The 23,630-nt window shown below is 37.3% G+C and overlaps 1 protein-coding gene across 4 annotated transcripts in view; it reads left to right on the forward strand.

The window, feature by feature from the left end:
* Positions 1-23,630, forward strand: part of NETO1 (neuropilin and tolloid like 1) — a 112,801-nt gene that overhangs the window by 2,148 nt on the left and 87,023 nt on the right. For all 4 annotated transcript variants that reach the window (XR_009345980.1, XM_059140189.1, XM_059140190.1 and 1 more), the window contains exons 3-4: positions 211-348; positions 6,437-6,685. Coding sequence is in view for 3 of the 4 variants with exons in the window: in XM_059140189.1 (XP_058996172.1) it covers positions 211-348; positions 6,437-6,685 (387 nt within the window). In the remaining variant the exon portion in view is untranslated. The remainder of the gene's footprint in view (positions 1-210; positions 349-6,436; positions 6,686-23,630) is intronic.

Genomic DNA, 23,630 nt, shown 5'->3' on the forward strand with positions numbered 1-23,630 from the left:
GTGGAAGACCTCTAATTATTTACATTTTCCTATTTTCCCCATATTCTTAATATCCCAGAATATCTGAACATTTTATAGTGTGTATAATTGATTGATTTTGACTAAGACGACATTTCAAAATTAATTTACTAATGGATATTATAAGAATGTCCTCTCTATTTTTAGTCTTATAGAAAATTGGATGATGGTACTTGTTTTTATTTTTTACAGAAAAGCAAGCCACCTCAGAAACTCAGAAGTCAGTGCAGTGTGGAACTTGGACAAAACATGCAGAGGGAGGTATCTTTACCTCTCCCAACTACCCCAGCAAGTACCCTCCTGACAGAGAGTGCATCTACATCATAGAAGGTAAGGGGTGAGACAGCCAGGGCTGGAGAGAGCTCCAAGCCAAACCTGGTCATCACTATGATTTTGATAGACAATATGCGTATATATTAAAGTATTGGTTTTGGAGACCATACACAGAAATATCTCTTAGTGAATCAAATAACTAAAATTTGGGATCAAACTAATTACTGAAATTATTAGCAATGGGTTTTGAGTAAGTAAATTCTGACAAATAAAAGCAGTTGATTTTGCAGTTAAGAGTTGATTTAGAACTCTTAATTAATTGGAATGGACACATAGTTGGGATAATATTACCTAATGTATAACAATTTTAGAGACTAGTATTTTATTGGTTACCAGTTAGTAGAAAAGCCTATACATTTGTTATTTTTCTTTAATAATTTAAAGTACAAAAATAGATATTAATGTCAAAAATCAATCTATAATCATGTTTCCAAATAGTGTGAATGATAGTTGCCTTAATTTATGTTAACAAGTGGCATTATCATCCTTTAATGCCAAAGTCAGAATTCCAAATTATGACGCTTCTTTTCATCATTTTCTTTCCTAACTCAAAAGATAAATAGTTCTGAGAAAGAGATTCATTTCCCTTTGAACGTTTCCAATTTCCATTATCCTTGTAGATAGCACTAGATTAAGTAACAGCTTTCTAAAATGAATGATCATTTCATCTACTGATGAAGATTTCAATACTATAAGTGTTAATACCTAAAAGCCCCAAACCTGCAACCCTTCTCCTTACCTCACACACATAGACAGTTTGGGCCATCTTGATGAAAAAGACAGTGTACACTCAGTGTTTATGTCTAAATGAGGGGCATGTTCATTTGGTAGATCTTGGAAAGGAAAAGGCTTTCTGTTTAACTGATTTCAAGAATTCCTGTTTAGCAATGATTCTTTTTTTCTTTTTATGACTTTTAAGCTAAGGATATTACTTCTCTCCTTTCTGTGTTTGAGGGTGAACTTTTAGCAAAGATATACTGCACTATAAGAAGGAGGAAAAAAAGCACAAGCTCTGATAATAAAAAGAGAAAACAGAAATCTGAGCTCTGCAGTTTTATTCCTCATGTGATTGATAGAAAAAGAAATTGAAATATGGAAATTCTGGGTTAAACTTAGTTGTTCTCTTCACCAAGTTAATGTTATCTATCTATTATATATATATATATATATATATATCTGTATGTATATGCATAAAACATTCAAAGAACTTAACGTATATTAAAACATTTAAACTAGGTGGTAGGTACTTTTCGTTGTCCTTATTTTATGACAAGGGAACAGACACAGGGAGGTTAAATGTCTTGCTTAAACTCACCTGATCTGTGTTTTGAAGCAACAGTATTTTTAAACTTAGAACTATTAAAAAGAATAAAATCAATTAGTTCTCTCATTTGAAGGATTAATTCAGAAGCAGATCTTTGTATATTAATTGTGCTTCCATGTTTATTGTTATTTAGAATTGAAAAGCATCACTAGCATTTTATTCTCACATCATGCACATATCTACATTTATTCCTAGTTATGTCAAGGACTAAACATAAAGTTGAGACATCAGTAGAACTTCCTGTTACTATTAATCATACTTCTGCACTCTTTTTGAAATACTTCATACTAGCCATGGTTTTCTTCCATACATTTATTTAACCAAGATTTATTGAACAAATTACTAAGGAATAGCCACTCTTCTAGGTACAGTTTAGAGAGCTTTTAATAAAAACAACCATGGTACTTGCCTATGGAACTTAAAATGTGGTCTGGGGACTATGCCCCATTCAGTAAACAGTCTAAAGGGACCCCCAAATTAGCAGTGTTTGGAGCAGAGAGAAGAGGAGCCTACGAGAAGGAGATGCTTTCACTCAGTTTTTAAAAACTTCAGGGAGGTAATTCTCTGTTCAGAATGGCCTGTGCAAAAGCTCAAGATATGGTGTGATCTGGACCCAGGGGTAGCTTCTGCATGGTGTGAGGACAGGGAGAAGCAAGGAAGCTCAAGAGGTCAACCATCTCAGATAAAGGAGAACTGGTATTCCGTCTGGTCCAGCTGTGAAAGTTTGAACTTGGTATCATAGACGATGGGGTGCCACTGAAATAATTAAAGTGGAAAAATAATAAGCTGATATTTTGGTGAGGCGACAGAAGGAAAAGTAGTAAGCAGAGACTATTGTGAAGGACCACATAAGCCATAGCTCTTATGAGTAAGGTCTAGTATAGTAAGAGCCTGAACAACACTAATAACATTGGCTGTGGGTCAGAGGGAGAGATAAGATGTCTTTAGGAAACTGAGTCACAAGTGCCTGGATGTAGGCAGGAGAGATAGGAAATCCCGACATGATTCTTGGTGACATATAGATGGAATTTCTTTTTTCTTTTTTTTTTTTTTTTTAAGATTTTATTTATGTATTTGATAGACAGAGATTACAAGTAGGCAGAGAGGCAGGCAGAGAGAGAGGAGGGGAAGCAGGCTCCCCGCTGAGCCACCCAGGCGCCCCCTATAGATGGAATTTCCATGCCAGGTAAAGAATATGGGTAGAGAAATAGGGTTTAAAGGAAAAATAATGAATTCCGCTTTGGTGTTTATAGAGACGTCGTGTAAAGAAATTGGATATGTGAGTCTTTAGCTCACTGGAGAGCTCTGGGCTGAAAATAGATATTTATAGGTTATAAATATGAATTGTTGTTGAGGCTCTTGATATGAATAAAATTATCCAGAGAGAGTATTAGGAGCGCTATTTTATAAATCTTTCAAAAAATATAGATCCCTGGGTCTGTCCCCAAGAAGTCTGGTTTAATTTGTCTTTGATGGAGCTGCAGGCATCATTATACTGTAATATATACATCCATTGGGATGCCAGTGGTACCCAGAACTCTGGTCTAGAAATAGTGGAAAGAAGACATAAAATGGGTTTCTGCAAAACAGTAGGTAAGGGATGGGAGAGTAAGGAGAGGGTAACAGGGACTGTGAAGGACGAACCACAGGGGTGGACCAGAGATCAGGTAAAAGATGCCCCAGCACATACTGGAGGTGGCATTTCAGCAGGAAGGGAGTAGCCAAAATGCCAACTATTACAGCAAAGACAAGTAAGGTAGCAGCAAACACATCTATTGCATGAGGCCACTGAGAAGCTGATGGTAACTTTAGGACGTGTGCACTCATTGCCCCAGTGGAGGTGGGAACTGACTCACTGCGGGGGGAGGTGTGGGGGGTGGGTGTTGATGGACCCACTGTAGGAAGGCAGTCACTTTCTTTGTCTTTTCGTCTTTTCTCGCTTTCAGGGGTGCAAATTGTCATGTTTAATTCTGAAAAGAGTAGCCTCTTCTGTAGAAAAAGGTGAATGTAAAATCTAAGAATGGTCTAAATCATTGGTCAAGTTTCTTGAGGTAGGACAGGTTCTGATGAACAGTGGAGGTCACAGAAAGGGAGATCCCTTTCATGGTTTCAGGTTGTCCTAAAACTCCTTCGAAGAGGGGGAAATGTTCTGTATCTATGTGCAGTTTTCAGGTGAAAGTACTCAGGTCGTCAGTGTACCCATGGACAGGTTAGGAGGGTAAGACCTCTCATAAAGGAACGTTAGAATCAGATACCAGATGACTTAGAGAAAGTGTGAAAGGCAGCTGTGAATTGAGAGATTCGAAGGGAAGGAAAACGTTAAGTGTAAGGAGCTGAACCTTGAGAGCTCCCAATGCCGTCCAGGTACTATAATCACTCGTTTTGAATTACAACAACCACATGGCGTGTTCACTTATAAAACCCTATTTTATTGCCTTTGAAAATTCAGTTAGTGGAATTCTGTATGTGAGTGTGTGTCGTTAACTTCAACATGCTGACCAAAAGAAGATGAGCTGTCCATAAGTGTGGACTGCCCAAGGCCATGGTGATAGTTTGTGTTGTAAAGGAACATTGGGAGGTTTGTTCATCCATGCTGGGCAGCAGTGAAGCATTCACTTTGTTTTGTTTGTTCATTCACTTAAGCAACAGTGAAAATGAAGGTATGCATACATGAGTTCACGTTTGATGGCCGTGCCTTTCCTAATAGGGAGAACTAGATGGATGGATACTGCTTCCTAGAGTTTTAAGTAAATTAGCACAGTTGTTCTCAATGCTTTATTGATCCCTAGGCATACGTTATTTATAACTGAAAGAAATATCCTACATTCTCCAGTAGCTTATTTCCTTATAAAACTTATCATACTGGCTTGCCGATGAGCAGATAAACAGGCACACGCTATAAGATGCTAATGCATACAAATGGTATACTGAATTCTACTACATCAGTAGGTCCAGTTTCTTGAGCCTTTGCCTTTTTGTTGTTGGACAAATAATCTCAAGGGGAAAAAAACAAAAACAAAAACAAACAAACAAACAAAAACACATGGTTTTCCAAGTAATTTCTTAGGATACTTTCCAATTTACAGATATTTTTTTAAAAAATTATTGAAACTTCATCAAATCTATCAATATGGTAATACTACAGTTGTTGACCTTTGTGAATATACTTTAGTGGTAGGTAAAACCATCCCTGGTTTTTCTTGAAGAGTAATGAATGTTTCTTTTACAATGTTCAAAGAGTTACAAACATTTTTAGAGATTAAAAATATTCCCTAAAATAGTCTTGTCACATGCATTGACCTTAAACCAAATGAGCTTCGATTATTCTGTATATCTCTAATTTCCAATTCATCATGTATCTCAATTCCCTCTAAAATTTTGACATCCAGGCATGCAAGGCTTTTGTTTTAAAGCCATCAAGGGTGATATTCAATACACATTTAAGAACTGGTGTGGTGTGGACAGCAGTCATTCAGAATGATTACTGACCACATGGGGAGCAGGCCATGCTGTACCGGGTCATAACTTATAAGTTTCTGGAGGGTGTTGGTCCCTGAGGAGGGCCACATGGCAGGAGAGCACTCAAAGGACTCAAGGCAACAGCTGTTTACTAACTAGGATAAATGTGTACAGATATTTCGACAACTGTTATGGCTATTCTGGGGTATCCCGGCTGAATACCAGTCTGGAGTGCCAGGATTTTGAGCTGTTTTGGACAGGACAAGGGAGAAATGGCAGGACACTAGTAAGTGCATCCAATGTGGAGGTCTGTAGAGCTGCGAGCCCTCTGAGGCTCTTCCTGATGCTGTACAGAGCTCTAAAACACATTTATGATAACCTCATTTACTATTCACCCAACAGAGACTTTTTTCTTTCTTTTTTTTTTTTTTTTTTTTTTTTTGAGAAATACTCAATGACAAGTACTATGCTGAGTGCTGAATTAAGAAGGTGAATACATTTTTCCTTAGTGAGTAGATTCAGATGGGTGATTCTTGTAAACAAGGTTTTCCTGCATAAATAGGAGTCAGCAAATTGGAGGTAGATACTCCAGAAAGTGCTAAAATACATGAGAGCCCAAAAGAGCACATTGCATTAGAAAACAGTGTTTCTGCAGTGGCCAGAACTTAGGCTGTGTTTGGAGTAGGTAGACCCTGGAAGTCTGAGTAGTAGGAGACCCTCAAGGGTCCTGCAGTGTCAAGTGCATTGATCACTTTTCTGTAGCTGATTGAGAGTTGCTAAGTTTAAACCTGAGGGTGACGTGGTGAGATTTGTGTACTAGAAAAATTCTTCTTAATACCCTTGTATACGCACTTGGGTCTAATCAAGACATCTGACTGGGAGTCTTCGGATGTTTGGGTAACTCTATGCTTAACAACTCGTAAGTGGCTTTTGATCTTAAAACTGGACACCTAAGAAGATATGAAGATATGAGCAAAGTGACAGAAAGATGTCTTTCTACTTTCTAAACCTGACTTTAGTGGTCTTCCACAAAAAATTCTGTGATTTATGAGGTCTGTGTTAGACATTGAAACAGTCATTTTATATCTGAATAATCTTCTGTGCAACATCACCAGTTTTAAGGAGCATCCCCGAGACATGTGGAAATGTTAGAATGCTCTGTATTACAGACTTGCTTTGCTCTTCTACGCACGTCATACTCAAAGTTTGATAGATGTACAGGTACAACCTGAAGTAGAATTACAAATATCTACCTAAAGATTGAAAAACGGCCTTCTAGACATAGTCTTTCCTTTTTTTCAGCTGCCCCAAGACAGTGCATTGAACTCTACTTTGATGAAAAGTACTCTATTGAACCGTCTTGGGAGTGCAAATTTGATCACATTGAAGTTCGGGATGGACCTTTTGGATTTTCTCCAATAATTGGACGCTTTTGTGGACAACAAAATCCACCTGTAATAAAATCCAGTGGAAGATTTCTATGGATTAAATTTTTTGCTGATGGAGAGCTGGAATCTATGGGATTTTCAGCTCGATACAACTTCACACCTGGTAAGTGAGGGTTTGGTTTATTTTCCTATGTTTTTTCTTCCTTAGTTATCTGTTGTCATAGTAGAAGAACTTTTCTAAGACAGGTTATTATTTTCTCAAGTAAGTGTCTAACTCTATTTAAAAACACATCTATAGTGCTTTCTCTTTTCATTTCATAAATTCTGAAAGCAAAATAAGTTTTCCTTAAAATTTAGCCTCCACTAGAGGTGAGTGTAATGACTCAGGGGTCTTCATGATCATCAGGAGTACAGTTAATTAAATGGACTTCCATTATGCTGAAATGTGTAATTTGAGAGGCGGTCTGTAATAAAGAAACTAATTACAGTATACATTGAATCCCTATAAACTTGAAAAGGCAATTGTAGTATTCTAAAATGTATCCATCAAAATGATCTTTGGAGAACTTGAATAAAATATTCTTTTGTTCTGGAAGTTATGATTTTTAAAGCAAACTGGATCTTACTATAAAGCAGTCTAATTCCTTTTTAGAAATGCAAATTCCTGAGAGTTCTGATGAAAGCAAAACTGAGACCCATAGCAGCCAAATATTCATTTGCAAAGTCTACAGACATTATTTGTCATTACACAATTATGCTTTCTATGTCAATTTTCCTTTTAACTTGCTAATATTAAAAAAAGGGTCTATGATGTCGACTGGCTCACTTGATGATGAGTTGCCGTTTGTTGCAATAAAAATTGGTTATCACATTTTTAAATTGCAACATCAGGCTGAAGCGATTTGAAATTTGATGAAGTGAAGTCATTTTTTTTAATGGAAAGATGACTCAACTTTACATAAACCATGTTATTTATACGTAATTACATATTTTTCCAGTCTGTATATATTGCTTTACTAAGGTTATAATTAAAGACAGGAGATGAAATTGTAGGATATGTAAAATTTGTTGAAGTTTCTATTACATGTTATGGAGGTAATGTAAGAGCAGGGCGTAGCTGCTCAGTTCAAGCACTGAAATTAAAAAAAAATAATAATATAAGATTAATGAGGATTTTGGTTACAATATCATGGTTTACATTAAATAAGTCATATATTAATCTATCATACGTATTAACTTTAAACATTAGGAATGTTTTCACAGTATCACTAAGAGGTATTGTGATTTTAATTATGTTTTGTTAATATTGGATTTTTTGCAGAAGGCATGGTTATTTCATATTGGTGATTAAACTAACATGATGTATTCTGAAAAACTGCAAGCATTGAGATTACTTTATTAGTTGCTAGAGTTATACACGGAAATGTGTTTTTTTTTTTTTTTCTTGACTGGTAATTTCTAGTATAACCATGACCTAAAGATAGTTCTAGACCTTTATAAGTTATGTCTTCACCCTGAGATTGGAAATCATGGGGATAATGTCTAGGATTTAAAATTGAGGTTGCATAAAGTTGTAGGGTCAATTTTACCAACATAAGCCTTGCTGTCCACGTTTCTAGCTCTGCCAGAGAGAACATAAATGTTGGAGCTCAGTGTGGTCTCTCAAGGTTTGAAAAAGCCACTCTGGTCCCTGTTCTTTGCGCCTTGTTTCTTTAGAGTCACTTTACTCTATCTGTATATGAAAGGAGATCTTATTGCCAGGAACTACTGAATCAGAAGGAAACGTGAGGAGATGATGGCATGAAACTGAGGATGAGTTATGGATTGAGTGAGGATCCTGTTTCCATTTAGATAAACTAGAGTAAAGTAAGGGCGCGGGGAGGTGTAGGCTTGGCGTACAGAGGAAGAGGGCGACCATAAAAGAGAGACTTGTAAAACTTCCATGACTGCGGACATCGATGTTCCATGGCTCAAGGCCATTGCCTGAGTGGCACAATCATCTACAGCTCATTTCATAAAGAGGCAGGACTGAGGAAGCCAATTAGTTAATGAAAGAGGAAGGGGGCAGGGATTAGTAATAATTCAGACAGCATTTAGGGAATAGGGAGTCAGGCAGGCTTCAGTTTAATTTGGGCTTAATTTTGATATGGGAGTGTGCTTCAGGTGGTGATTTGGAGAAATTGAAAAGGTAGAGTTCGTGAAGTCAACTTCATGATTTAAATTACGAGTCACTGTTGCTGTCACCAGATGCTGTCACTAGGTGTGGTCAAAGTGGACCCCACGTTGGAGGGGGATGCCCCCTGCCCACCAGGTCACTTCCAGAGCTAGACCCCACCGTGGTTCTGAGGAACACTAGTTTTGGAATACATCTGGCTTCAACACTGGCTCTCTTATTTCTTGCTTGCTGTAAACTGTGGACATGATCCTTAATGTTCTATGCCTCATATTTTAATTTATAAAATAAGGATGGTATTGACCACCACATTGGAGTGTTTGAAGATTGCGTGTTTGCCAACCAATGCCTGTCTATGGATTTTTCACTTCATATGAGATCTCAGCTCTTGGTTGCTATTATTTTTATTAATTTGATCACGTGTTCTTTAAGAACAGAGGGGCCTTGTTGTAGTTTATTGGGAGAACAAGTGTCTCAGAGACTTTAAATTACAACCGCTCTCGCTCTGATTTGGGTGGCAGATGTGCAAAATGGGTGCCTGTAAGATGTCACCTTTCCCTGTTCCCTGTTTGTTTGAATGGGTCCAGGCCTCTGTGTGGGGTCCAGGCACCTGCGTTCCGGGGCGATGGTGAGTGGGAGCTAGCGAACTGGAGGTCCTGTGTGGACGTGCAGGATAGGAGAGCAGAGCCAGAAAAGACGCCATGGAAGCACTCTTAAAGGGGTAGCTCCTTTCTCTCCTGTCACACTGGACTGGTCCTCACTTTTTATTTCACGGATTCTGCTTATCTTTGCACACTGTGTCAGTGCCTGGGCCCACAGTGCGCCAGTGAATCACCCAGGGCTGTAGTCAGGCACGTGTAAGAATTGTGAGGTTGAGCAGGACTCAGCGGTTGGCGGGGTCTTGCCTTGGAATCTGCAGAAGCAAAGGACAAGGGTGGGGTCTGAAGAGGGACCAGGGGACCCAGAGGCCTGGTGGGAGGCCCCAGGGTGATCTGTAAGGGAGCCTCTCTTCTTTCTTTGTAAACACAGTTGTGTTGTGAGCGCTCCTCAGCAATGTGCTCCCGCTTCAGAGAAGAGGGATGAATTCAGAATCACCGAAAATGTTAAACGTTACATGATGGACAATTTGGGAGCTCACAGTTAATGAGAAAACATAAGAAAGTGCTCATTGTAGTAAAATGATACAGTTTTCTCATCTTCATAGGACTTTTTTTAATCTTTTTTTTTTTTCAAGATTTTATTTATTTATTTGACAGACAGAGATCACAAGTAGGCGGAAAGGCAGGCAGAGAGAGAGGGGGAAGCAGGCTCCCTGCTGAGCAGAGAACCTGATGTGGGGCTCGATCCCAGGACCCTGAGATCATGACCTGAGCCGAAGACAGAGGCTTTAACCCACTGAGTCACCCAGCACCCCCCAACCATTTTTTATCTTAAAAAAAGTGAGGGCGCGTACTGCATGGAGCACTGGGTGTTATATGTAAATGATGAATCTTGGAACACTGCATCAAAAACCAATGATGTATTGTATGGCAATTAAGATAACACAATAAAAAATAAAAAATAAAAGAAAATAGGCTAACTCGAAATAATAAAAATAAACAATGTAAACAAAAAGCAGGAAAGATTTAAATCAAATATATAGCAGAAAAATGAACAACAGTTGCCCTAGCTAGGTAGGGGTTGGTGGAAAATGAGGAGGAATTGAAGGGACCCAGATGGGGACATGGTGACAAGGTATTAGCATTATCAGTAATACTTTCATTTTTGAAAAGGATACTACATTTTTGGTATGACTTATGTAAATACAAGTTTTTAAGATTAAAAAAATAAAAAAAGAGAAATACTTTAGTCAGTAATCTTTAAACGAATTTTGGAGCAGAAGAATACCATTTGTCTACAATCCACATTTTATTTTTTACTCAAACTGAGAATGCTTTTCAAATTGAAAATAATTCTCCCCTACAGCCAGATCCCTATATGCCTCAATTTTCTTTACCACTGGAAAATATAAATGAAGGAGAAAACATGTAACATCTGCTGTGCCCCCAGTCCAGTGGCATTACAAGGGGCTTTATTCAATATTAAGGAAGACAAACATCTAGGATGCTCTACTCTTGGGGAAAGTAATCCTTTCAGTCTCTTTAGGAATAAGTCTCTTTTGTTAGCCTTGTGCTTTTATTCCTAGTAGAGGCATTTTCTGCTTATCATCCACATATAATGTTTATGATCTTCCTTTTTCGATGATTTCTTTTTCTGAATTAGTTTTATGAAACAATGTTATATATACACTATTAGAGAAATTCAACTTAAGGGTTGTACCTCAAAATACCAAACAGGTGAGGCAGAGTCAGGTGTCCCCATGCATGTGAGTGGCGTTGTTAAATATATTGAGATTATTATGATACTTTGTACTTAAACAGCACCTTTCATCTGAGAGCTCAAAGTGTTTCAGGAACCTTCTGCCCAATTCTTAGCTTCCTCTTAGACTCCAAGCTGATTGACATCAAAGGCAATGGAAATGATACACCACATGTGATTTAAATCGAGTGTTTTAAAAAGATTTCTATGCATATTGAATGAAATGTATTATTTAGGTAAAATATTGTCATGGACTCGAAGCTATTTTAATTATCCCACACAGTGCTTTTCTTCTTTGTATTTGAAATGTGAGTGCATGTGCGAGTATTCACCCTATCGAAAGTTCCTACACTTGCTTCTCTTCATAATCAGAGTTGTGATACCTGCTCTGGTAAGAAAGATAAAAAAATGCATACATCTATTTACCTGTATCATTTTTTAACAACTACAATTTAATTTGAACTTTACTCTAAAAAATGAAAGAGTAAAGGGTTTTAAAAGCTAAAATTGAAAGGACTTTGTTTACTTTGTTTTTCACATATAAATAAAAAATTGAATGACTTTAGATCAGATAGCATTGTGTTGCCTTTCTATTATCTTTGCATGTAGACCCCAAATGGTCTAACTTCAGCCCAGCAAAGGCTGTCAGATAGAAAATGTATGAAATAACATCACATTTCCTCTTTTTTTTTTAATATAATTGAGGTACAACAACATTGCATTGGTTTCAGATCTACAACATAATGATTTGATATTTGTATACACTGGAAAATGTTTACAATGAGTCTAGTTTCCCCATCACCATATAAAGTTATAAATAATATGCAATACATTAACTGGAGTCACTATGCCATACATTACACCCCCATGACTGATTTTTTAATAACTGGAAGTTTGTACCTCTTGATCCGCTTCTCCAGTTTCACTCCTGCCCCCCAGTTCCCTTGATCTGGCTACCACTAAACTGTTCTTCATCTATGACTTGGGTTTTATTTTGTTTGTTCCATTGTTTTGTTTTTTTTGGACTCCACACATACGTGAAATCATACAACGCTTGTCTTCCTAAGGCTGATTTGCTTCACATAGCATAGTGCCCTTAGGAGCCATCCATATTGTCACAAATGGTAAGATTTCATTCTTTCTATGGCTGAGTAGAATTCCACTGTGTGTGTGCATGTGAATTAGCCCTTTGTATTACATATAATATATATACACATGTATACGTAGACACATTATATATCATCTTCATCCATCATTCACTGATAGACACTTAGGTTGTTTCCATATCTTGGCTTTTGTAGACAAGGCTGCAATGAACATAGAGGTGCATCTGTTTTCAAATTAGTGGCTTGTTTCTTTGAATAAATACCCAGAGTGGAATTGCTAGATCATATGATAGCTTTATTTTTAATTTTTTAAGGAACTTCCATCCTGTTTTCCACAGTGACTCCATCAATTTATATTCCTACCAACAGTGCCTAAGGAGGGTCCCTTTCCTATGCGTTCTTGCCAGCAGTTGTTATTTCTTGTCTTTGTGATGATAGCTATTCTTGGAGATGTCAGCAGATATCTCTTTGTGGTTTTGATTTGCATTTCCCCCTGATGGGGAGATGTTGAACATCTTTTCATGTGCCTGGTGGCCATTTACAGGTCTTCTTTGGAAAAATGTCTGTGCAGAACCTCTTCCCATTTAGAAAATCAGATTGTTTTTTGTTATTGAGTTATATGATTTCTTTACGTATTTTGTTGTTGGTTTACTTTACCATGCGGAAGCTTTTTAGTGTGATATACTTCCATTTATTTTTCCACTTGTTGCCATTGCCTTTAGAGTCCGAGCCAAAAGAAATATTGCCAAGAACGATGTCAAGGAGCTTACTACCTATGTTTTATTCTATGAAGTTGTGTGATTTCTGGTTATATATTCAAGTCTTTAATCCATTTTGAATTAATTTTTGTATATGGTGTGAGGTAGTGGTCCGCTTGCATTCTTTTCTGTGTGGCTGTTTTCCCAACACCATTTATTGAAGACACTGTCTTTTCCCCATTATATTCTTGCCTCTGTCCTAACTTAGTTGACTATATATGCATAAATTTATTTCTGGGCTCTCTGTTCCGTTTGACTGATGCCAGTGCTGTGCTGTTTTGATTATAGTTTTGATTTGTAGTTTGAAATTAAGGAGAATGATACCTTCAACTTTGTTTTTATTTCTCAATATTTCTTTGGCATTTAGGAATGTGGTTCATATGAATTTTTGTATTATTCATTCTATTTCTGTGAAAAATGTTATATTTCTGTGAAAATGCCAATGAGATTTTGATATAGAATGCATTGAATCTATAGGTTACTCTGGACAATATGGATATTTTAACGATATAAATTATGACAGTCTATGAGCACAGAATGTCTTTCCATCATTTGTGTCTTCTGCAATTTCTTTCACCAATGTTTTGAGATTTTCAGTGTGTAGGACTTTCACCTCCTTGGATAGATTAATTCCCAGACTTTTTTTTTTCCTTTGAAGCAATTGTAAATGGGGTTGTTTTCGTAATTTAAGGATTTTCTTGATTCTTAATCTGATTGCTGTTCATGTGTAAAAAGACAACAGATTTTTACTATTGATTTGCATTCATTTAATAGTTTTTTGGTGGAGTCTTTTGTATTTTCTGTATTTAGAATTATGTTGTCCTCCAGTAGTGACAGTTTCACTTCTTCCTTTCTAATTTGGAAGCCTTTTATTTCTTTTTCTTGCTCCGGCTAAGACTTCCAACACTCTGTCGAATAAAAATGGCAAGAGTGGGCATTCTTGTCTTGTTCCTAATCTTAGAGGAAAAGCTTCTGGCTTTTCACTGTAAAGTAGGATGTCATCTCCACATCTATAGCCACAGGTGGTGTTTATTATGTTAATGGACATTCCCTCTCTACCTGCTTTGTTGAGAATTTTTATCATACATGGATGTTGAATTTTATCAAATGTTTTTAACGCGTCTATTTGAGATGATCCTATAATTTTTATCCTTCATTTTGTTAATGCAGGATGTTATGTTGATTGATTTGTGGACGTTGAACCATACTTACATGCCTGGAAAAAATCTCAGTCGATCCTGGTGTATATTGATCATTTTTATTGAATTCAATTTGCTAATATTTTGTTGAGGATTTTTGTTGTCTGTGCTCATCAGGGATAACGATTTTACTTTTCAATTTTCCTTTCCTTCCTTCCCTCCCTACCTCCCTCTTGCTCTCTCGCTCGCTCTCTCTCTCTCCATTCCTTCCTTCCTTCCTTCCTTCCTTCCTTCCTTCCTTCTTTTTCTGTCTTTCCTTTTGTGGTGTCCTTGTCTGGTTTTGATTTCAGGGCAATGCTGGCCCCGTAAAATGAGTTTGGAAGCATTTCTCCTCTTTAAGTTTTTGGAAGAGCTTTAGAAGGATAGCTATTAAAATCTTTGAATGTTTGTTAGAATTCACCAGTGAAGCCATCTGGTCTTGTCTTTTCTCCATTGAGAGATTGTTGATTACTGGTTCCATCTCTTTGCTAACAATTGGTCTGTACAGATTTTCTACTTTTGATTCAATCTTGGAAGACTGTATATTTCTAGGAATTTGTCCATTTCTTCTAGGTTGTCCAATTTGTTGATGTATGATTGTTCATGGTAGTCTTATGATCTTTTGTATTCCTTTGGTCACTTACAACTTCCCCTCTTTCATTTCAGATTTTATTTATATGAGCCCTCACTCTTTTTCTTTGTGAGTATAGATAAAGGTTTATCAGTTCTGTTAATCTTTAAAAAAAACAGCTCTTTGAAACCAGCTCTTTCCTCCTTTTAGTCTTTCTTTGTTTCCACTCTAATTTTATTATTTTCTTTCTTCTGCTAACTTTAGGCTTTATTTGTTCCTCTTTTTCTAGTTTCTTTTTTTTTTTTTTTTTTTTTTAAAGATTTTATTTATTTATTTGACAGAGAAATCACAAGTAGATGGAGAGGCAGACAGAGAGAGAGAGAGGGAAGCAGGCTCCCTGCGGAGCAGAGAGCCCGATGCGGGACTCGATCCCAGGACCCTGAGATCATGACCTGAGCCGAAGGCAGCGGCTTAACCCACTGAGCCACCCAGGCGCCCTTTTTCTAGTTTCTTAAGTGAAAAGTTGCATTGTTTATTTGAGGTTTTTTTCCTTCTTTCTTGAGATAAGCAATTGAACTCTTCCAAACTGCTTTTGCTGTATCCCATTGCTTTTGGTATGCTATATTTTCACTTTCATTTATCTCAAGGTACTCTTTTATTTCTTTTTTGATTTATTCATTGACCCGTTAGTTGTTTGCAGCATGTTATTTAATCGCCACATATTTGTGATTTTTCCAGTTTTCTTTTTTTTTAATTGATTTTCAGTTTCATACATTTTTGGTAAGAAAGGATGCTTGACATATTTTTAATCTTCTTAAATTTATTGAGACATATTTTGTAGTTCCTCTCTATTCCTTTCTTCTTCTCTCACTTTATTCTGTTGTAGTTTGATGTCTTTTGTGTGATGTTTAGATTCCATTCTTAGTATCTTTTATGTATCTATAGTTTTTTGCTTTGTAGTTACCATGAAGTTTATGTATCAGTTCAAATATACCAATCTATTTTAGGTTAATAGCAACATAAAGTTTTGTTTTTGGTTGTCTTTATCTTTTTCCTTAAGATTTTATTTATTTCTTTTAGAGTGAGAGAGAGTAAACAGTGGGTGGGTAGAGCTTAGAGGGAGAGGGAGGAGGGAGGGGGATAATCTCCAGCTGACTCTGCTGAGTGCAGAGTCCTACTCAGGGCTTGAACCCAGGACCTTGAGATTGTGACCTGAGCCCACATCAAGAGTTAGCCACCTAACCGACTGATCCACCTAGGTGCTCTACAAGTTAAATTTGAATATATTCTAAAACTCTATGTATATACCCTCCTCTATGTTTTTTGTTTTCGATTTCACCTGTTACACCTTTTCATTTTGTATATCCCTTAACTAATTATTTTAGTTATGGTTATTTTTACTACATCTGTCTTTTAATCTTTCTGTTAGCTTTATAAGTAGTTTCTTCACTTTACTGTATATTTACTTTTACCAGACAGACTTTTACTTTCATATGTTTTCTTGCTACTAATTAGTGCTAATTTTTTTTTTTTTTTCAGCTTAAAGAAGTTCCTTTAACATTTCTTATAAGGCCAGTTTAGTGGTGGTGAACTCTTTTAGTTTTTAAGGAAAACATACCTCTCCTTCAATTATGAATGATAATCTGGCTGGATGGAGTATTCATGGTTAGAAGTTTTGTGGTTTTTTGTTTGTTTTGTTTTGTTTTTTTCTTTCAATACTTTGACTATTTCATGGCATTCTCTTCTGGCCTGCAAAGTTTCTGCTGAACAATCTGCTGATAGTTTTCTGGACATTTCCTTGTATGTAACAAGTTGTTTTTCTTTTGCTGTTCTTAAAATTCTCTCTTATCTTTAACTTTTGACATTTAACTATAATGAATCATGATGTGGCTATCTTTGAGATTATTTTATTTGGAATTCTCTGGGATTTCTGGACCTGGGTTTCTGTTTCTTACAACCTATCGGATCTCCTGGATAGAAACCCCATTGATTTTTAAAGCCAGACGTTTGAGAGGCTCATCTCTCCAGTACAGGTCCCAAGAGTTGGGATTCCTGATGTAGGGCTCAGACTTCTCCTTCCTCACTGATACATTCCATATCTGTGACATTCTTCCCTCTTCACCTGCTTGGTGGAATCTATCTCTGCTTCTTCAGACTTCTCAATATCCTTTGTTGTAGAAAAGCTGTTCATCTAGTTTTCAAGTCTTTTTCAGAGAAAATTGCTATATATGTAACTGCTGATTTGATGTTTCCATGGAAGAGGGGAGTTCAGGGTTTTCAGATGCCACCATCTTGACCCACTCTTTTTTTTTTTTTTTTTTTTAATGGGGGCTTATGTTTTAAGGAATAAAATTAAAAACTTGAGAGTCACAGCAGGGACAAAATTGAGTGTGTAATGGATACCAACATGTTCCTGTGAGGGCAGTTTTATCTATCCCCTACTCTCATCCACCCAACACATCCCTTGGTTCATCTGAGCTGTACAATATAGGGCTTAGGGGGAGGGATGAGGAATAAAGAGAGAGACAAAATGCTATTTGGTCTTGGTGGGTGTTCAGGAGAGAAGTTGAGAGTGGGAGAGAGGATTTCCAGGATTAGCTGCCATCTGTGCAGAGAATACTAAAGGCAATAACAAAAGAGAAGGAAGATTTTTAAGAAGTTTCCCGTACAGAAAGAATGCCTCCTTCAACTTGTTTCCTGGAGAGGCATAGAAAAGTGTTTTAAGTTGTCTATATTTATTTAGCGGTTAATTGCTGGCACACAAGATTAATTATGGTACATCTGGGGCTCGACCACATGGAGACTCGGGCATATTTCTGCTGTAGATGTGTATTTTCTTTAGATATGAAAGAGAGCTTGGAGTTCACCTCATTCAGCCTTTTCATTTTAAGGATGAAGATACCAAAGCTATAGATAAAATCTGCTGCCTAGGTTTAGGACTCTGTGTAGAAGTTAAGTTACTGCTCGTTTATCGGCTACACAACCATAGTGCTGATACACCTTCTTCAAAGGGTAGAGATTATGACTTTAATTACATCACATATTGCAAGCACATTTAGTACAGTTATATTAAGAAGTTTAATTAACTGGTGCATGAATTTAAAATTTTATCTTTTTCATGTTGTCTGAAATGTCTTTTAATTCAAGATGGCCGAAGAGACAATGATCTGTGTCCTCTCCCTCTACCTATGATATTATAAAACTCTGCCCTTTCAACCTATCTGAGCCTGAAGTATGTGATTTATTCCCTGTTCTCAAACATCTGCTATGATGGACATGGCCAGTTGCTTCTAGTCTCTAGCACCATTCTTTACTTCAAGGTTGCTGTGGACAGCTGTGTACCCTAAGGACACTCAGTTGAAGGAGAAGGAAGGGCTGATCCCATTTACATTCAGATGCCCTGGTGCAGAGCTATATCCTGAAATCAATACTGCTTACTAATTTGCACAAACGTGTATTACGGACTAGCTGAGGCCATGCCTCAATCAGTCATAATAACATCACCTCTGTACCCAATCACACAGTAGTCCCAGCATCAAAGGACCAGCGTCCACCCTTCATTTAGATAGTCTTAATGAGAAATTGTATCATTTAAGCAAGAGGAACATCTAAAAAAAAAAAAAAAAACAAAAGAAAGAAATAATGCATATGTTCTGTCTTCATTTTGCATTGTCATTTTTTTTTGTTTTGTTTTGTTTTTTCTGGATGTCTGGAGTCACTAAGCTTCTTGGTAAAATAATAAAAAAAAACCTCTATCATTTCTTTTATCACTGCATATTCAAGAAGAATGTGTTTCAAATTATAAACATCTGATGTACTTTGCCTCAGATAATATTACCTAACTATAATTTTTTAAAACACTTCCTCTGTAACAATTTGCATATAGTTTGAGACTTAATGTTATTTTATTTATATGCATAAAATCAAGGAATTATCAGGAAAGCAACCCACAGTGTTATTTTCTTGACCAAAAGTGTTTCCTTATTTTAGCATTTGTATGCCATTATAGCTACTTGAATATAGCTCATACGACTATTCTTAAAGTGAATGCAGAGAACAGCAATTTCCACTAGGCTGTATTTGCTACTACATTTGTTCAACACATGTACTCTGGAGATGTCGTATATACCTGATATATGTGCTGTATATCAACATTGTAGAAATATAGTATATGCAAGATTCCATCCTCCATACAATGAGTTTATACTTTATAAGATAACAAAAATCAGAGAGACTGTACTAAACAGAGCAATGCCCCTCCCTACACTTCCCAAAAAGAAAAAAAAAGATATTTATGACCAAATCCCTGGAATCTGTGAATATATTTGGTTAATGGCACGGGGAATTTAGATAATAGATTAAATCAAGGGTGCTACTCAGGGTGCTACTGTGAACACTAAAGTTCTTCGGTGTAGAAGAGGAAGGCTGAAAAGTCAATGTCAGAGCGATGTGATACAAGCAAGAATCGAATGCCATTTCTGCTCTTAAAGTTGGAAGAAAGGATCATGAGCCAAGGAATGTGGGGAGCCCCTAGAAACTGAAAAAGCCAAGGCATGGATTTTTCCTTAGAACCTGAAGAAAGGAAAAGAAAATAAATAACCTTGCCATCACCTTGATGTAACCCAGCGAAACCCATTTCAGATTTCTGACATTAAGAACTGTAATATAATACATCTGTGTTGTTTAAATCATCTAAGTTTATAGTAATTTGTTCCATCAGTGATAGAAACTGATACAGATTTTCCTACCTGCAAATAGAATGCTGCTGTAAAAACTCATCTAAAAATGTGGATATGGTTTTTGCAGTTGGGCAGTGGGCAAAAGGTAGAAGAATTTTGCTGAGAAGCATGACGGAAAGAGCCTATGTTACCTTAAACAGACTGTTAATAGATACATTGATATTAACAACTTTGCCAATAAGGAATCACAAGGAAGTGAGGAGGGCTGCTGGAAACATATAGGCCTTCAAGAATACATGTGTCATCATAAACAAACTGCTGGTGGAAATGTGAATGTGGAAGGTGCCAATTTTGGGGACTCAGAAGGAATTGAGGGACACGGATTTGGAAACAGGAGGAAAAGGATTCTTTGTTCTCTTGAGTCAGAAAGCTTAGCAGAATTGTGTCGTGGCATTATATGGAAAGCAGAACTTTTAAGCAATGAACGTGGGTATTTCACTGAGGAGATTTCCAAGCAAAGTGTGGAAGGTTCAGCCTGATCTCTCCTTAATGCTTTAGGGAGGCACAAGAGGGAAGAGACAGATTGAAGAAATAACTTTTAAACCAAAAGTAATTGAGGCTTAACGACTTGTTAGATTACAAACGATTCTCAAATTAAGAGATTTACTGCCTATTGAAATTTAGGGAGCTTGGGATGGGGTTGGAAAAACATGCTCTAGAGAGAAAAATGAAGGTTTTCTCATTGGACAACCTTTTGCTAATCCTATGGAAAGATAGAAACATCAAAATATTCAGTCTCACAAAAGGCTCTTTCAAATGATTAAGTGTGTGACTCATAAATCTCTTCAGTCATCTCAGCAGAAGCCAAAAATAGAGATAGGATTATCTAGAAAAGACCTGTGGAGGAGACTCTTGGCTAATAGAGTGAATCTCGTGATAGACACAGGAGACTCAGGAGGTTGCTGGGAATGTTGTTATATCAGCAGAAACATTGCCATCTTGAACTGAAGGAGACAGGATGAAATGGAAGAAAATGGTTAAGACCCCCAAATATCTACAGGCGAGAAACCTGCGATAAAACTTCTCAGCTGCAGACATGTTCTACCTTTTATGAAAAAGGAAGGCTGATTCAGAGGAGCAACCCCAGGCCCAGAGGATGAGGCTTTGAGCCCAAAGGTAGAGCTAAGAATCACAGAGGATTATTTCCAGGCTTTGAAACTAAGGGGAATTTTCTAGGTGGATTTCATAGTTGCTTGGGACTGTCAGAATTCTTTTTCTTTCCACTTTTTTCTCTTTTAAGGAGAAATCTATGTAAATGTTACCCTATGCCTTCCTCACCATTGTGTTTTTGGAGCAGGAAAGATGTTTCTTGGGTTAAAGTTCCACAGATAGAGAGAACTTGTGCTACAGGATTATATCCAGTGCCTGATCTCTACCTGACTTAAATGACACAGATGTTGGGCTGATGGGATTTGGACTTTGGTTTGATGCTGTAATGGGTTGAGACTTTTGGGTACCTTGGGATGGAATGAATGTATTTTGCATGTGGGATGGACTTGAATCTTGATGGGCCACAGGTTAGACCATGGCAGGAAGAATAATCGCCCAAAAAGATGGGCCATTTTCCTACATCCAGAAATCTTGAATCTGGCTATATGTTCTTCTACATGGCAAAGGGAAATAAAGGTTGTGGACAAAATTAAAGTTGCTTATCAGCTGATCCAAAGACAAGGAAATTATCCTAGATGATCTGGATGGACCCAGTGTGTTCATAAGGATCTTTCAAGAGGGAGGCAGAAGAATCAGTGTCAGAATTATACGATGTGAGGAACACTCAAGTGGCTATTGTTGACTCTGAAGATGGAAGATGCCCATGGGATGCAGATAGCCTCTAGAATCTGAAAAAAGCAAGGAATGGATTTTCTCCTAGAACCTTCAGAAAAGGAACAGAATACTGCCAACACTTTGATTTTTAACTCGGTAAGACCTATATTAGACTTGACATCCAGAACTGTAAGATAATAAAATTGTGATAATTTGTTAGAGGAGCAAAAGGAAACTAGTTTGGCATGTAACTAGCTTTCAAAAATGTTTTGGAATTTGGGGACTGATACAGAAAGTAAACAGATGATGTAAGAATTCATTGTTGGGATGAAGGTCATAATCCTTTGAGTCCATCAGCTCAAACTTTGAAAATACTTGTGTCCAAAATGCAGAATACCCAGTCATTTCAGCCTGACTTTCCTACACATGAATTGATACTCTTTCTATGTGGATGTATGCATATGTCTATATGTATCACTTGATTTTATGTGAATGCCATCATTATGCATAACTATGGCTGAATCTGCAACAAAATAATGACTTGCAGTCCTTCCTGAAGGTGTGCATTGGGACGGTGGTATTTTTGTTTGTGGTAATAATAGCTATTTGTAGAACCTGGCACACTTGAAGCCTCTGCCTCTTCACGGTGTATCTGCCCCATGCCTCTGCTTCAGAAGAGCTCTGCTGTCTGTTCTCGGTTGCTCACTTGGCCAGGTTCCCACCATTTTCACAGCTATGCTGACTTGCTTGAAATTCTGCCTCAGTACATCCTTATGGCATTTTCCCTTTCCAGCTACTTTCAGATACCTCACTTCAACTAGACTACCATCAGAATTATAGAATGATGATAATACAGTAGGACTCTTTGCAATCAGCAAAGGCATGTACCCACAAAAGAACTAAACTTGACTTTTCTAAGCAGGTGGACATCATAGTCATAAATATGTCACTTGTGTTCTGTTCTCTGTTGATCAGAACCCAAATCAGAAAACTATTTTCTTCCCTGGGAACTTTTCCTCTGAAATTTGTACTTCAGAGCCCTAAGGAGGTTCTCTAAGTGATTCAGGGAGAACTGTGATGCAGAAAACCAGTACTCCCTTAAAACATTCCTAGATTCTATCATGCTTGCTGATGGGACTGAAGGGAAAGTGTAGCAGATTTGATGGACAAACAACGTAGAATTTGTAGACTGGTCAGTGTCTGTGCGATGAAACTGGGAAAGAAGATGGTTGTCCTGACAAGGGCTGGTAAAGCCGGTGGTCAAGGGCTTCATGGGCCTTATTAGGACCTTCTGCCATAGATCATTGGTTAACTGGTGAGAAAATTATTCCTGATATTTGTTGCATGTGTTCATTATTTTCTTTTAATAATAATTTTCAAATTGTATTTACATCTCAGTTTGAAATTAAAGGACACGAGCATTTAAATAATGATATAACCATGCTTATTTTTTTTTTAAATTTTTTTATTTTTTATAAACATATATTTTTATCCCCAGGGGTACAGGTCTGTGAATCACCAGGTTTACACACTTCACAGCACTCACCAAATCACATGCCCTCCCCAATGTCCATAATCCCAACCCCTTCTCCCAAACCCCCTCCCCCCGGCAACCCTCAGTTTGTTTTGTGAGATTAAGAGTCACTTATGGTTTGTCTCCCTCCCAATCCCATCTTGTTTCATTTATTCTTCTTCTACCCACTTAAGCCTCCATGTTGCATCACCACTTCCTCATATCAGGGAGATCACCATGCTTATTTTTGATTGACAGCTGGGTTTCTTTTTGTTGTTGTTGTTTTTGTTTTTGTTTTTGTTTTACCTTATTTCCACTTGGTGCATTCCCTTTGTTATTTTCTTGGATTCTTCCTCTACTCCTGCCTGCCACCCATTCCTTCTCAGCATTTCTCATTTACGGGCAGAGGCTGCATACCTCTTTCCCTGAGACACCTTGAGACTTGGCGGTGCATCTCCACACCTTTCTCCTTCCTGCTCCTTCTGGCTGCCGAATCCCTGGGCTGTCCATCGCACTTCTTCACTCTGCTAGCTCGTATTTTTGTTTTTCTTTTATTTTTGTTTCTTTTCTTTTTGTTTTTCTTTTGGTCTGCATCCACATTTTCTAGAAAAAAGATCCAGATGCTATTTCCATCCGAACTATTTATGAACCCTCAACAAAAGAGAAACGTAGCAATTATATAAATAAATATGATAGCTTTCTGTTCGGAATGTCAGGATTGGCATTTATCCTCACTGTGCCAAACTTTTCACTTCCCAGCTTGAATTGGATATAGTTTTTCTTTTAACAACAACTTCCATTTTCTATTCTAGAACATAAAGTAATCCACAATGAAGTCCAACATTTTGTGGAGGTAAAGTCACTCTAAAAATGTGATTTGGTATGGTTTTCTTGTTATCTTTGGATGAAATTTTTCTTTAAGCCTATAAGACACTCATGTTCTAGAAA

The sequence above is a fragment of the Mustela lutreola genome, chromosome 11 (assembly GCF_030435805.1).
Source record: "Mustela lutreola isolate mMusLut2 chromosome 11, mMusLut2.pri, whole genome shotgun sequence".
Taxonomy (NCBI): domain Eukaryota; kingdom Metazoa; phylum Chordata; class Mammalia; order Carnivora; family Mustelidae; genus Mustela; species Mustela lutreola.